This window comes from Asterias rubens, chromosome 6 (genome assembly GCF_902459465.1).
Source record: "Asterias rubens chromosome 6, eAstRub1.3, whole genome shotgun sequence".
NCBI classification, from domain to species: domain Eukaryota; kingdom Metazoa; phylum Echinodermata; class Asteroidea; order Forcipulatida; family Asteriidae; genus Asterias; species Asterias rubens.
The window spans coordinates 9,033,064-9,048,521 of NC_047067.1; the positions used below are offsets into that span (position 1 = coordinate 9,033,064).

The window sequence follows — 15,458 nt, forward strand, 5'->3', positions numbered from 1 at the left end:
ACCGGTTAGTTCTGTAAGTAACAACCAAGTAACCGGATATTCTTTAATATCAGAATATCCGCGCACGTCGGGCGACAACTGATATGAATGTTTTGTCTGAATTCTTATGAAACTTCTATTAAGACAGCATAAAACAGCATAAATTAAGTATTTAACTATGCTCACCTCCGTGAAGAGTTAAAACAATGACATTTCCGACGTATTTTGTTCAAAGATTACAAAAGTTTTCCTTCAAGTAGAGTCAATCACGATCAAAAGAAAAAGCAAATCGCCATCTTTAAATTAGATCCGGTCATTTTTAATGGAGATCAATGTTTTAATGAATGAACCGAGTGACACTGTCTAAAACTAATATCAATCCGCCCATAAGATCTCATTCTCCTTTTTTTTTTTTTTTTAAATAGCGCCCTCTAGCAGCGAAAAAACTATTCGAATATCCGGTTAATTTCGGATAGTTGGCCAGCGGTATCCGAATAACAAAATTTCACTATTCGCCCAGCACTACTAGACACTATAGGTAATTGTCAAAGACCAGTCTTCTCACTTGGTGTATCTCAACATATTCATGAAATAACAAACCTGTGAAAATTTGAGCTCAATCGGTTGTCGAAGTTGCGAGATAATAATGAAAGAGAAACACCCTTGTCACACGAAGTTGTGTGCTTTCAGATGCTTGATTTCGAGACCTCAAATTCTAAATCTGAGGTCTCGAAATCAAATTCGTGAAAAATTACTTCTTTCTCGAAAACTACATTACTTCAGAGGGAGCCGTTTCTTACAATGTTTTATATGATCAACCTCCCCCATTACTTATTACCAAGAAAGGTTTTATGCTAATAAATATTTTGAGTAATTACCAATAGTGTCCAATGCCTTTAAATAACCATCACACTTCTGCCCACAGTGGTCTGTGCCAGGAAAACCTGCCTGCCACTCAGGATCACCCAACCACCACTGGAAGAATTTCTTCTCTTTCCGACCACCACACGTTTTAATAACTGTTAAATTACACTTGCAATTACCCTTCAAAGGTTAATAAAATGCAAAATTTGGTATTTACCAGTAAAAATTGTATCCAATAATTTTGAGCACTTCTTTGATTAGAGTCTATTTCTATGATCTACCATCAATCAATAACTCAATCAATCAAAATCATGTATACAGCGCCAGTATTTATAAGTATGTTCAAAGGTGCTTTGAATGTAACTGATCCATCTCAAAATGGTTTTTGAAGAAACATTTTTCCCCCGATAAAGACATCCTTGGCGGAACCATGATTGTAGGGCCTCAACTTAATAACCCAAGTGAGATTGTGTTGGGTTTGTTTGTACCTTTTTAGCCCCATCTCAAAAATGTCCAGTTATACCGAATAACGTGGTACTTTGGCGATGGCACACCGTGGCCATATTTAAAAAAAAAATGCTCAAGCTAATACAAGTAGCCTGAAACAAAATTGTGAGTACTGCAGCGTGATTTTAAAAAAAGATCATTATTAACTTTGTGTTTAAAAATTTATTTAATTTTTATTTATAATTTTTATTATTGGTTTATAAAAAAAAAAATCAAATTTCGCAGCCAAAGGCTGAATTGAGTTTAAAATACAGATTTTTCATAAAAACAGATTTTGTTTAAAATTGCAAAGAAAAAGTAAATTGGCTTGTGCCAATGACTTAAAGGTAATGCTGGAAACAAATTGTTTGGGGTTTATGCCAATGGCTTATTTGAATACTACAACTCACCTGAAAGCTATCAAGTTCCCTGCAGTTCAGAACATCAGCAGCAATTCATATAAAAAAAGAGAAAATGACAAGAACAATCACATTAAACAACTTCAACAAGAAACATTTTGCGGTGACACCATGTAGACAAATCTCTTTTGTGTGATGGTGGTTGTGGTTCTGAGAAGAAACGCAGGACTCAATGTTTCGGACAGTATACCAAGTCTGTCGTAGGAGACATCTACTATTCATGTAAATAATTTTTGTATTTAAGCCCGATGCAAACTGCATCAGACACAATCAAGAAAATTGCTTCTTAAACAAGTCTTCTGATAAGTGTTATTCATTTTGAAAAGCTACCTCTCTTCTACCATTACCTAAAACCCCAAACTGTTTCATCCAAGCCTGGTGTTTTCTAGTTTTTCAATTGAGTAAATAATAGGCCGTCTCATTTTTTAATATCGTTGTGAAAGACTGAGTTTGATGAATTTTCTTCAGATCATTTTAGCTAAGGTCCCTTGCTAAAATTTCATGATTGTAGCAAGTTTGTTAAGATGTACCAAAATGTAACTTTGTGAAAAAGAAAACAATTTTTGTAGCGCTCAATGTTAAATTTTGTCATTTCGTCGAAGGCCCAGACCTTCATGTTGACGAAATCTTCTGTTAGCTTAAGTTTAGACCAAGGACGTGTGTAAAATCATCATGAAAAGGATACTTTAGTTTATTGAAAGGCATCCTGTGTGAAGTCTCCCACACTACTACGCATGCATGGCAACTCCTTTTTTGTGTAGCATGTCAAGAATTTCAAGAAGGGTATTTTTTCGCCAGCTGAAAATTTTAGTTGGCCTCGTCTTCATAGAACTTACCGATCGAATGCTATTGCACTTTCAAATAGCCCTACTACTGCTGGAATTTTTTTAATAAATGTTACACATTTTGGAAAAAAAAAAGTGCATGTTTAGAAACTCAAAATTAATTAGAACTGCAACGGAAAGTATAAATTAATGTAACTTGACAGTTTAATTATAATACATCATTGCCCACAGTTCAGAACAACAGAACCCCAAGTAAATTGGAGCCTAGCCTAAACTTGCATTGCAGGTAGCATCATTGCCTGCTACTATCAGGGCCCAATTTCATGGCTCTGCTTACCGCCGAATTATGCGCTTACGATCATGATTCCCCGCTTACTTGCAAGCACAAATTTCTGCGCTAGGTAATGTGGAGTACGCACATGCAGGCGCCAAAATTCGTCGCTAACCCGTGAAACAGGCTTGCCGTAAGCACAGAATTCCCTGCTTCCGTAAGCGCCGACTCTGTGCTTACGGTAAGCAGAACCATGAAATTGGGCCCAGTTGTCTGCATCAGCTGCACTGAATGCAGTTTTTTCTGTTGTGGTCGTCTAGTCTTTGTGCTAGCAGAGTTATTTTATTTGCAAGCACTTCACAAGCGAAGGCAATGTGGTTGGTGTATTTGGACTATTCATTGGCTGATTGATGAAAACAATTTCTCCCATTACCGCACCAAGCTGTCAAACTGGAAAAGGAAGGATGCTAAATAAAAAGAACTTATTTTGTTAAAAGGCCTACTATGTTCAAAAATGAGTTAATCACAGTAACACACTTAACATTTTATTTACAACAAGTCTTCAAAGTGAAATCTCCATTCATAATGTCAATTCCCCTCTTCCATTTGTTGACCGATTTGTAAAAATGAAACAAGCTCCTTATTTATGAATCCTCTTGTTGTGTCTGTATCATTGGGATTTACAAACCATTCCACACTTTATTTGGTGAGCTTTTACAAAGCAATGCTTAATTCTGGGCAGCATATGACTATGAGCTCATCATGCACTTTGGAATGGAAATGGCCACTTCCAAACGCATTTCATAAAATTCCACACAACGAACCGCCTCCATTAACAATGCACCCCCAAAATATGTACTCACACATGCATACATAATGTACACTGTACATGTGTATACAATCGTCATGTACAAACCGAACGTATCTCGCCAAATACATACACACGGCGGCAAGCCATGCCCCAATAAACCATATTATTATGAACAAAATACTGACCAGAAATAAACACACGTGGTGTGAGGAACACGTACAACGTACACCACGAAACGCGGTACACGAACAAAATTACAGCAAGGTCCACCCTTATTTATCACTTACTTGCTACATGACCTGCTCCGCCATCTTGAAATTTACGTTCCCTGTGTGTGTGGATGTGTGTACGTTGGTGTTATGTGGTGAACAGAACCATGCATAATACGTGTAAGGCTAGACATGTGTACTGAGTGTGTCCCAGCCGGGGGCCCATCGGGCAAGGAGGGTTTAGCAGACAAATGCATGCATTGCTCGGTAGCACAAACTCTTTTTCAGTAGTCTGCTGACGATCCCCACCCCCAGGACGTCCAGATAATGGTGGTAAAAGTACAGTAGTCGGCAAGATGGGATCTTAACATGCTACACGCAACATCACATGAAATTGAACCATGTGCAAAAAAATATGTTGGATTTTACTCGCCCAACTCTGATCAGCTCCGTCAGCCATTTATAATGAAACCCCCAAACCAAGACCATTCCAAAATTACTCCTCGTCTTCAACTGCTTAAAGTGAGTCCACCGTAAACACAATTACCGATAGTCTGGGTCGTAATGAATATCGTCATAAATTACGTACCATTCTTCTTGAAGACGCAGGTAAAACCACGATGCTTCTTCTCTAAAAAGTGCTCGTGCTAGCAATGGAACTTTACAATTCAACGACCTACTTGTCCTGTGCAGGCATGAAGTGTCCAGTCCTCGATATTATAGTTCAAGCAGTTCAACAAATCCCGTCAGTAGATTCCTTTCTAATGCTCATTCAATGCACAGCTCTTTTAATTTACTAACTACGACCCGAGAGGGTTGTGATGCGGCCGTGACCTCCTCTTCGTCGGTGGGTTTTTGTCAGAATTTAGACACACGTTTCCAAAACTTCGTGGCAACATGAACGACGAACCTGTAGTGCGAGTGTGACCCGTCTTACCTTTTGCTTCAGTTAGTCGAGTCGCCACGGCGGGAAGACCTCACTCCGTTCTCGTTGCTTTGAACTGCAGAAAGAAACTGCAATTGGAATCACAGGTGGACCTAAAACTCAGTTCTGGAAATGACAATCGAAGTATTTCTCCAACAAAACTGGACACCCAAAAGAACAGCCTACATTGCGGGGGCTGGCTGGACACACACGTACATTCGTTATGACAGGCGTTGTCAACATTTTCAATCTTGTAATCTATACTCGGGACCGTCGACCACCAACTATTGTCGAGCACAAAGATCTCCATGTACGGTAGCAACAGAACAAAATGTTCAAGAGAATATTCGTTCGTATAAGTCGTTTACGAAACCATAGAGCATAAACCATAAACTTAGTTTCCATCATGATTTCGTTTGAGAAAATGCCACGTGTTGATTTTTCGATTATTTCTGAAAAAGACCTGCCACTCGAGGTCAACACGTGGTGCATGTTGACATTCAAACCACACATCATTTTGGTCGGTGAACAGTTAACAGCTCCTTCAGCCATTCAATTGTCTTAGATGATCTTCCGTCATGGGGAACTCGATAAGCTTTCACAAGGGGATAAGCTGACAACAGCAAATCTCTCTCATGTTTATACGAATTTCACAAGTCATGAAATTATGCTTCAGTGACTAGGCGACAGTACTTATTCTAGTCATTGTAAAATCAGCAGTAAGGTAAGGTAGGATTCGAACCTACAACCCTACGATTGCAAGTCCTACAGTTTTGAACAATGATAACATTTTGCGCAGAAATATTCCACAGGTTGCTTGATACCTAAACGTTAATAGTCCTCAATCCATCAGATATAACTTTATCATAAGGAAAGGTACTGACAGTGGTTCCTTTAGTAAATTTAATAATGAGGCCCAAGAACTTTGAGTTGGTGAAAACTTATGGCCGATGTGTGGCTTGGTAACGTGTCATGTCATAGTCTTTAGATGATGTTACTGGCCATAAGTTACAACATAATTGAAATCTATTTCTAATAAGACTAATTGTTATTCAGGGAACGATTTCGACCAGCATATTTGCAAAATATTTCGACTGAAAAGTTTGTGCACACTGAATGCTAATATTGAGTAGTAAATGATGATTTTTGAGTAGCAACTACATTTTGTGCACCATTTTGCTCTGGTATACAAGGGAAATCGATCCTTGTTATGCATGAACTTACTCCGTGTTTTTTTAAAGCGGTTCGTATGTGTTCCAGTGACCACATGAATGTTGGGCTACTGTTGAGCCTAGGTATGTTTCTGCAGGCTTTTGCATTATGCATGGAGACAGCTTCCTCCATGGTTTATGTGTCATTAAAATACTCTAGAAATGTTTACCTTGGCATAATTATACCAAAAAAATACATTTATACAGAATTTTCAGTGACATTTTGGATGGGAAAAGAAGTGGTTTGCAGCCCTCAAAGTAACACACCCCTGTGCTTTTGCCATGGTGCACTCTGCAAGGTTCCTGTACAAACTTATACTTTCCTCATAAAATGGGCTGCTGACCCACTGACCGGCCCCGTCGTTTCTGCTCATTGGTTGAGACTTTTGAAACCGATTTGGTAGCAAAAGGCCAAATTTATAAAGAAAAACATAAGAAACCCCAATCAAATTGTAAAAGGCCCTCGTGATGTGCCACTCAGTGCTTAGTCTCCCCTTCAAGTCGCTTGGGATAGCGGCTCCATAAAGCAACAAGCAAGGCCTTGACAAAAGCCTAGGTAAATTCGTGATGCTGGTTGTTTTCCCTTTAACCTCGTTCGAAAAGTTTGCCAAAAATGTAGATTGCTAGCCAGAAACCAGCTAAGCTTTACATACAGGTTAAAAATAGTTGAACAAAAGTCATGGACATAAAACTAAAATAAACTAATTGTGTTGGTTTATGACCATTAAACAAGTTACATTTTCCTTAAATTTGTGTCTGGTCATACACCAGTTCCATTTTTGTTTGCAAGCTTAATGTGAAGCGCTTATATTTGTTACCAGATTAAAGATGAAGATAATTGTTAGACCTCAGTTGTTATGGACTGTGAAAACGCATCAGTTTTATCCATTTTAGTTAAAATGGACACTATTGGTAATTACTCAAAATAATTGTTAGCATGAAAACTTACTTGGTCGCGACCAATGGAGAGCTGTCGATAGTATAAAACATTGTGAGAAACGTCTCCCTCTGAAGTAATGTAGTTTTTGAGAAAGAAGTAACTTCTCACTAAAATATTTGAATAAAGAGACCTCAGCTAAGGTCTCAAATTCAAGCATCTAAAAGCACCCAACTTGTGTGACAAGGGTGTTTTTTCTTCCATTATTATCTTGCAACTTGGACAACCAGTTGAGTTCAAATTTTCACCGGTTTGTTTTTTTATGCATATGTTGAGATACTCCAAGTGAGAAGACTGTTCTTTGACAATTACCAAAGGTGTACATTGCCTTTAAGCACCATTTGGTTGCATTAATTGAAACAGTTAAAGAAGACAGAATGAGGAGTTCACTGATGACTTGCAAAGAAAGAAAACAAAATTAAAAAATATTAAATTTTAATTTTTTTCTGACCTCAGACTACAGCATTGAAGTGAAACTTGGCTTAAAACGATCTGCAGCGTTAGAAATGGACTGAACAAGCAGAATTCTTTTCCGCAGGACAAAAGAAGAGTTGTCAGGTACCGAGGCTTTCAAGAAAACTTCTTAGAATATGCAAAGGTTACTGTGGAATTACCAAAGATTTGCACAACAGTCCAATAAGCCATTTTGAAGTATGGTAGACATAGCACTATGACACCATTGGGTTTGGGTAAATCCGTCTGTATACACCATAGAAATAGAACCCGGAGAACGCTGAGCTCGACCACCCTCTGTGTCGTCTGTGGAGGCGGCGTATCAATACCGCGCAATACGCGCGTATGGCAAAATTATCATCCTGTGACACGCACGTATGGCAAAATGGCAAGATGTCAGCGCACATAGACCATTTCTAGTGTTTTCATTGGTCAATGATGATGTCATTGTATGGCAAAATTGTATGGCAAAATGTATTTTGCCATACACGCGTTACGAAAATGGCGTGTGCGCGTCCATAAAAATGGTCTCACAACGAAACCACACGCACAATGAGACACTCAGCGTTCTCCGGGTTCTATTTCTATGGTATACACCCAAAGCAAATCAGTGCTCTCCTAGTGTCGATGTCCACAACATCTCAGAAAGGCTAATGACTGTGATGCCATTAAAACCTAGCACAAATGAGACACTCAAAATCCTCTTGGTTTACCGCCTTATGAATCATATTCTTGGATAGTCGGCCAGCGGTTAACCGAATACCAAATTTCACTTTTCGCCCAGCACTACTTATGATTTTGATGGATCCTAAATTGTCTGACCAACATGTCTGCATACAGCAGAAACCACACCACAGTAAATTCTATAACCTTTATCGCAGAAAATGTATTCAAAAGACCTTCAGAGCAAAAACAATAGGGGTTCATTGTTGTTGACCTTTCCCATGTCCTCATATCAGTCAAGATTTTCTAATTTTATGCAAAACTACAAACAGAAAAGTCTCCATGGAACTAACACAGTTTGAGATTCAAGGAGCAGACTTCCCTTCCCCAAAAATGTGTACAACGCCCAGATAAAATTAAAGCACATCATGATCCTGGTTTTATTGGCAGCATATTGAGCCACCGCACCTTGTAACCCATCACATGGTGCTATGTAAAAGGTCTCATAATTCAAACAAAGTCCCACATACCTGGCAAGAAAATACTGAATACTGTATGCACTTAGAAACAACCAGATTAAGCGCATAATACTGTTGTGTATTTGTTAGCATGACTTCAAAAACATAGAATGCTATTTTGTTAAACCACAGAGGTTAAACATACCTTGTACAAAAGAGACTCCAGGGGGAGGGGGGGGGGTTGTAGCTCTGTACTGAAAGGTTTGTGTGTACCTCTAGAGTACAATGGCAAGATTTTGCAGACACGACAATATTACCTTGATGGTTTTGTTCCTCAAGATTAGAACACATTTTGTATATTATTTAAAGCAATCCTTCAAGGGTTCTATAAAAGCTAACTGCGCCATTTTTTGCAACCAAATTTTTAATTACCATTAACTTATAAGTATACTACATTATGTGTTGGTGCCACTTGAAATGATTAGGAACATCTTAAGAAAAAGTGGTGTTAGCTGCCAGCACTACACTTTCAGTCTATGAATACAACCCATTCAAGATCAACACAAATACATTCATTCATCCAAAAATGGAATACTCACTCAGTTGGAAACGCCGGATCATATTCGTCAGCCATTTCCATAGTGATGTGTTACTTTTTCCTCTTTCAGCATCCGTAATCAGGTAAAATCACATATTTTCTGATTTGAGTTTGACTAATCCAATTTACATGTATCCGGTGCATCAAAGACTTCAGACATGATCAGTCAGTATCTAGTACCTAAAAAAAGTTAATAAGTTAACACTTAAATTAAGCACATTTAAAATGGATTTTAATAAAACTAGTGCATTTTAATAAGAACTAGTGCAAGACTTAATTATTATTTTTTTAGTAAGTAATGGTCACAAAAAGTTGCAGACAGTGTCACATGTGCGATGTGTGTTCACAGTCTAGACCGTATTCGTTGTTCACAAAGCCACTACCCGTCAACCGCGACCACAAATCATGGAGTAAACAAAATAAACTGGCTTGGTAATACTAATGCCATTGTTTCAGCAAATCAAAACATCACTAAACATCATGATGTAAACATTGATTGAGCATTTGTTGGCATCATGATGTTTACACCATTCAAGTAATTTAAAGCTCTGGGGTGGATTTCACGAAGGTAGTCCTAACTTAGGACTAGTCCTAGGCAATGCTAAGAGATAGGAACAGTCCTATTTAACTTAGGACTGGTCCTATCTCTTAGCATTGCCTAGGACTAGTCCTAGTCCTATCTCTTAGCATTGCCTAGGACAAGTCCTAAGTTAGGACTACCTTTGTGAAATCCACCCCAAAATGGGCGCACACTTTTTGTGTTGTTGTGCCTTGCCAGAACTTAGAAAAAGTATTTGACAACTGGGCATTGGGGGAGGAATTATCTCAACTCCTGAAGCTACAAACTTGGAGTTGGGCATAGCAGCCAGTAGATCCAAGGGGCCGCGAGTTGGATTGAGTCGTGTAATAATTGGCACTATGTTAGTGAACGGGCTAAACTGAGTAGTACAATATTTTTTAAATCAAACCATGGAGTACTCCTGGAACTTTGATGAGGATCGTTCTGCTGTCACCTCCACGAAGTCAAAAGACAATAGCCTAGCGGAACAAAACTGGAGATGATGGAGGTGGACAAAGAACTCTCTGTCTCTAAAGTTTTAATAATCATAACCCTCCAATCCTTCCGCATCATAACCGAAATGGATGATAGAGGGTTATGCCTGGATATGTTTATCGCAACTATCAGTCTTAGTCAAGTCAAAATAGCATTGTAACAAAAGTTGACACAGATTTTTTAGGGAAAACTTACTTTTGACTTGTCCGACGGAGAATGGCACGCATTGAGGGCATATTTTACACGAGCTTTTCCTCTGTAAATTACGTTTTTTTTTTTTTAACTCTCCTAAAAAGTGAATGTTTTATTTACTGATAACCAGTGCTGATAACAAAAACGAATCCCCAACTTTGATTTAAAAAAAACCCGAAGTTTTGTTTCAAATCAGTTCCTTCGTCTCTATTCCATGGTCTCAACAACTGTACAATTCATTCACGCATGACGTGACTTGGGTACGACGTGATTTGGGTACGAAGTGACTTGGGTACGAAGTGACTTGGGTACGAAGTGACCGACATTCTTTTCTTGTGCCACAGCATCATAAAAATAATTACTCAGTCAGCAAAGCACGTTGCTACTTGCATTTTGTACAGGATTTGTTTGGCATCATTGATCAATACCATGATTGGTTACCATCCCGGGCGTCAGGAGGGGGTCCTACTACTTGCCGTCAACTCGCCGTCAACTCACTTGCGCCAACAACTCGCCGTCAACTCCACCAATATACATTTAAAATCCACTAAAGAAGCATAGAACTGTAAAGTATCAGCTCAAAGAGCATTCGCGTAAGTTTTAGGTCATATTTCGTAAAAAAAATTGATTTTTTTTTCTCGTGAAAAAAAATTTTCGAAGCCAAAAAACTGTCGGCCGCCATCTTGCTTTTTCACAATGATTAGTCTTGGCCCAAGATGTCAATGATTGGTACTTTTTTTTTATCAACACAAAGTCGTTTTTGTGAATGAATTTGTACCGAAAACCATGAGAAATATGTAGTTTAGCCCAGACTTAACACTTCCGTGCCCCCTTTTTATAGATTTTTCATGTAAATTTAATGAGTTGACGGCACGAAAATGAGTTGACGGCGAGTTGACGGCAAGTCGGCGAGTTGACGGCAAGTAGAAGAACCGTCAGGAGGAGGGTTACTAGTCACAACTAGTTCAGTTATACCATTTAGGAAAGGTTACTGATTGATTCCAAATCAAAGTCCCGAACAAAAAATGTCAAAACAACAGACCAGACAGTTTTTTTTAACAATGGTTTTGCCTTGGGCCCTTGCCCTTGGCATTTTTATAAACCACAAAAAAAGCACAACAATCCCAACATGCACATTGCAACTTGCATTCCATTGGTATTCTTAATTTATAAAAATACTAATGGAATGCAAGTTGCAATAACGTTTATACAAAAATAAGATCCACAAGGATGGCATAACATTAAAAAATAACTCAACTGTACTGTAAACTGTCCCCTGTGTGTGTAGTGTACTGTAAAATGCAAAAATTAAACTCGTCTCCTGATCGCTCCATCCACACACAAGTTTCCAGTCTCCAAAAATGCTTGCCGTTTACTCATCTCATGTCTATGACGTCATTTCGAAGACTTAGGTTTAAGTATAGTTGCTATGATTAAACATGAACATTATTTAAACTAAAATCAAACCCTTCTTCTGGTAGATCTGTTCATTGCGGCATGTGATAGCGATCTTGCACTTGCAGAGAAAAAAACTAACGCTCCTCGAACACACGCTATGAATAGCATGAATAGCATGCATGCATCATCAGAAGGTCGAGTTGGACAAACTTGCCTTGGCTGGCTGTAGGGGGCGCCCTTGTCCTACGCGCGGCTTCTGAAGTGAGCAAAGCATGCTGGGAAAGATTGGCGCTGGTGGGGAGAGATCGAACAAACAGTTAGGGAGCGAGGTTGACTCCTTTGCAAAAACTTGGTCGTGAGTTCCGAAAAATCGCGGATGTTCGATAGACGGCGGATGTACGTGTGTAAAAGTAGATACATGACACGTTCAGGAAACCATCTAAGAACGGGACCGGCCATACATAATGACATTAATAATAATGATGTTGTGTGTGTCGCCAACTAAACATCGAATAAAAGCGACTGAGTAGAATTGTCATTAAAGATGATCGACTTTAAAAACAAGATAAACAGGTAATTCAGCCATGTCACTTTATTGTAAGTGTTGTTGGAAGTTTTCACATGTCTAAGCTCTAAGTATGATCCAGATCCTCTTTTTTGCTTCTCCGGCGCGGCTTTCTGAGCCGGCTGCTAGTCAGAGCTGCTGAGTGTGCTGGGGTAGTTTTTAGTCAGATTTAGAAATTCCAGCCTTTTTACATTTGTTATAATGCACTTGTTGAGTGGTGTTTGTGTATTGGTTTAGTTTTTCATGCATTGCCATTGTCACCTTTCAATATTTGGTTGGCCAGTTGGTAGGCATGTTGCGTAGCTTGTGGTGTCACTGTCTGTCACTGAGTCTCACTGAGTGTCATCGCAACTATGCTTGGCATTACTACCATCAAGATAGTTGTAATAGATTAGTAACCCTCCATCCATTTATTTCACAGGTGTAAAATCCACTCACATACACAAAAACACCTTCTTTGTATGTACATGATATGTAACATTGATACAGATGTCATTTTGCATATTTTACAATCAAATATGAATTAAATTTAAGTAAGTTGTAAATGGTTGATCAGATGTCTTTTCTTCCACCAGAGCCAGCCCTAAATCAACAACTAGAGTGGGATTCTAGCCAAAGAATTTGGCAGTTGGATGGAAATGCTTACTTGATTGTGTGTACAGTACAGACCAATCAAAATGGGCTTTGATGTAACACGTTTCCGTGGTGATGTAGATGAGGAGCTCATCTGTCCAATTTGTAGCGCAGTCCTCGAAGAACCCGTACAGGCACCAGAGTGTGAACATGCCTTTTGCTCAGTATGTATCCACGAATGGTTGAACCGTCAGCGTACTTGCCCGGTAGATCGAAATCCCATCACATCACAGCAGCTCAAGCCAGTACCGCGTATCTTGCGTAACTTGTTAGCTCGCCTCTACATTGCGTGTGATAATGCCAGCTTTGGATGTACAGTTGTTGTGAAGCTCGATTCGCTGCCGTCACATCTTGAGGAATGTGACCACAACCCCAAACGACCAGTACAGTGCGAGCAAGGCTGCGGAATGGTTATACCAAAGGATGAACTGAGAACACACAACTGTGTTCGGGAACTAAGAGCTGTCGTTGAAGACCAAGCATCAAAGATAGGAGATTATCGGGCTGAAGTTGAAGACATGAAGAATTCTCTTACGGAGCACCGACGAGAAATGCAGATGCTGAAGGATTACATAAGAGCGATCAGGATCTCCACACCGAATGCCAACCCCTCTGTACAGGCCATTGAAGATGAACTAGAAAATAATGAGATAGTAAGATGGGTGAATACCATTCCCCTCGCAAAAGTCACACGTTGGGGTGGTATGATTTCAACTCCAGACGCAGTTCTGCAGGCTGTGATTAAACGATCCTTGCAGGAAATAGGTTGCCCACCCCACCTTGCCACTGAGTTGATGGAAAATGCTCATGAGCGCAATTGGCCACATGGACTGTCGACGTTAGAAACAAGGCAGATGAACAGACATCTTTATGAACGATATGTTACGAGGCGTATACCTGGCAAACAGGCTGTTCTTGTAATGGCATGTGATAATGTTCACATGGGTGAAGAGATGTCAGTTGAACCAGGATTAGTCATGATATTTGCACATGGCATAGAATAGATACAACATACCTTAAAGGGACTCATTGCCTTGGATCGGGCGAGTTGGTCTATGAAAAAGTGTTTGTAACCGTTTGTTATGAAATGCAGTGGTTAGAAAGATGTTTTAAAAGTAGAATACAATGAGCCACACATATATTCCCGAAATTGCACAGTTTTTCTTTTACTTTGCGAAGTAACATGGACGGCCATTTTCTGGAGTAATTTGACTCCACAAAATAGTGTGCCTTGTTAGTTCGCGACGTACAAGGAAAACCAGCCTTCAATTTCGAGGCAAATTTGTGTGGATCATGTATTCTACTTGTAAAACATCTTTATAACCATGCATTTCATAACAAACAGTTTCAAACGAATTTCATTTACCAACTCTCGACCAATGCAAGGCAAAATGTCCCTTTAAAAATCAATATTTTCTCTGCTAGTTTTTTTGTGTGTGTAACAGAAGAATAGACAAGTTGAGTACGCTGACAGAAGTCATAGTATCTTCATATATCTTTAAACTCGTACATTTACTGTCGACATTATTAGTTTGATCTAAAATTTACTAAAGGCTGGTGTACTAAACACACAGAAAGCATATCTTGCTGCTTAGTGCATGTCTTGTTACTTCATGCTATGCAAAATATTAAAAAATATAAAAACACTTTTTCTTAGTAACTTGCAGAAAACAAATTATGATAACATTTCATTTTAGAGAAGGGAAGAATCAACTAAATCAAACCAAACGTTGCTCTACTAAGGAAAGGTTTACATACACGTACATATTGTAGTGTACATTAAAGATGCTATGTCGGATTTTTGGCTGATTTGACCCAAAAATTTAGATTTAAAATTAAATTTGTATTTTGATGGGGGTCGAAAAAGTTACAAGCTTTCATTTGAGCCATTGCTCGAAAAGGTCCGCCAATTATTAGTAGCAGTGAAATAAAGTGCTCAAAATTAGTTTTTGTCGGGATCCCGACAATATATCACGTGACCGATTCTTGTGTGTTTTATAAGAAACGTTTTAAATTTTTGTCATGGTTCCTGACCATTAAAAGTAAAAGTTAAACCTTTTTCTCGTAATAGCGGGTGATACTCTTTGAAATACCATTCACTCAAAAAATCTATTATTTAATACTTGGGGCCAAAATCTGACATAGCATCTTTAACAAATAATGTCAAAGGCATTTTCTATAGGCCTGGAATTCATCTTTGAGAGGGCAAGGCCATTTTATTTTGCAAATGGCACATTAGAAAATGTTTAAGTCTATAAGAAACTTTTAAAGGGACAGCAAGCACCAAGGCCAAGATCAGGATAGCTGGGAGGCCATGACATTTAAAGACAATGGACACTATTGGTAAATGTTAAAGACCAGTCTTCTCACTTGGTGTATCTTAACAAGGCATAAAATAACAAACCTGTGAAAATTTGAAAGACAAAACACCCTTGTCACACGAAGTTGTGTGCTTTTAGATGCTTGATTTCGAGACCTCAAGTTCTAAACCTGAGGTCTCGAAATAAAATTCGTGGAAAATTACTTCTTTCTCGAAAACTATGGCAC

At 38.8% G+C, this 15,458-nt stretch overlaps 2 protein-coding genes across 6 annotated transcripts in view; one reads left to right on the top strand and one right to left on the bottom strand.

Moving 5' to 3' along the window:
• Positions 1 to 11,889, bottom strand: part of LOC117291167 — a 33,511-nt gene extending 21,622 nt beyond the window's left edge. Inside the window, exons 1-3 of one of the 5 annotated variants that reach the window (XM_033772731.1) lie at positions 11,783 to 11,889; positions 9,071 to 9,249; positions 1,740 to 1,758 (exon numbers count right to left, since the gene is read on the bottom strand). In XM_033772731.1, the coding sequence (XP_033628622.1) occupies positions 1,740 to 1,758; positions 9,071 to 9,111 (60 nt within the window). In that variant the 5' untranslated portion in view covers positions 9,112 to 9,249; positions 11,783 to 11,889. The other 4 variants (XM_033772730.1, XM_033772733.1, XM_033772732.1 and 1 more) reach the window with 4 other exon arrangements.
• Positions 11,890 to 12,073: 184 nt separating this feature from the next.
• LOC117291105 (E3 ubiquitin-protein ligase NRDP1-like) lies at positions 12,074 to 14,013 on the top strand. Its single transcript, XM_033772632.1, has 2 exons — positions 12,074 to 12,286; positions 12,854 to 14,013. The coding sequence occupies exon 2, from the start codon at positions 12,956 to 12,958 to the stop codon at positions 13,913 to 13,915; it is 960 nt and encodes a 319-aa protein (XP_033628523.1). The 5' UTR covers positions 12,074 to 12,286; positions 12,854 to 12,955; the 3' UTR covers positions 13,916 to 14,013.
• Positions 14,014 to 15,458: the final 1,445 nt, after the last annotated feature.

Bases quoted from the DNA above. Each gene is read 5' to 3' on its own strand.
- LOC117291105 (XM_033772632.1), top strand. From the start codon at position 12,956: ATGGGCTTTGATGTAACACGTTTCCGTGGTGATGTAGATGAGGAGCTC.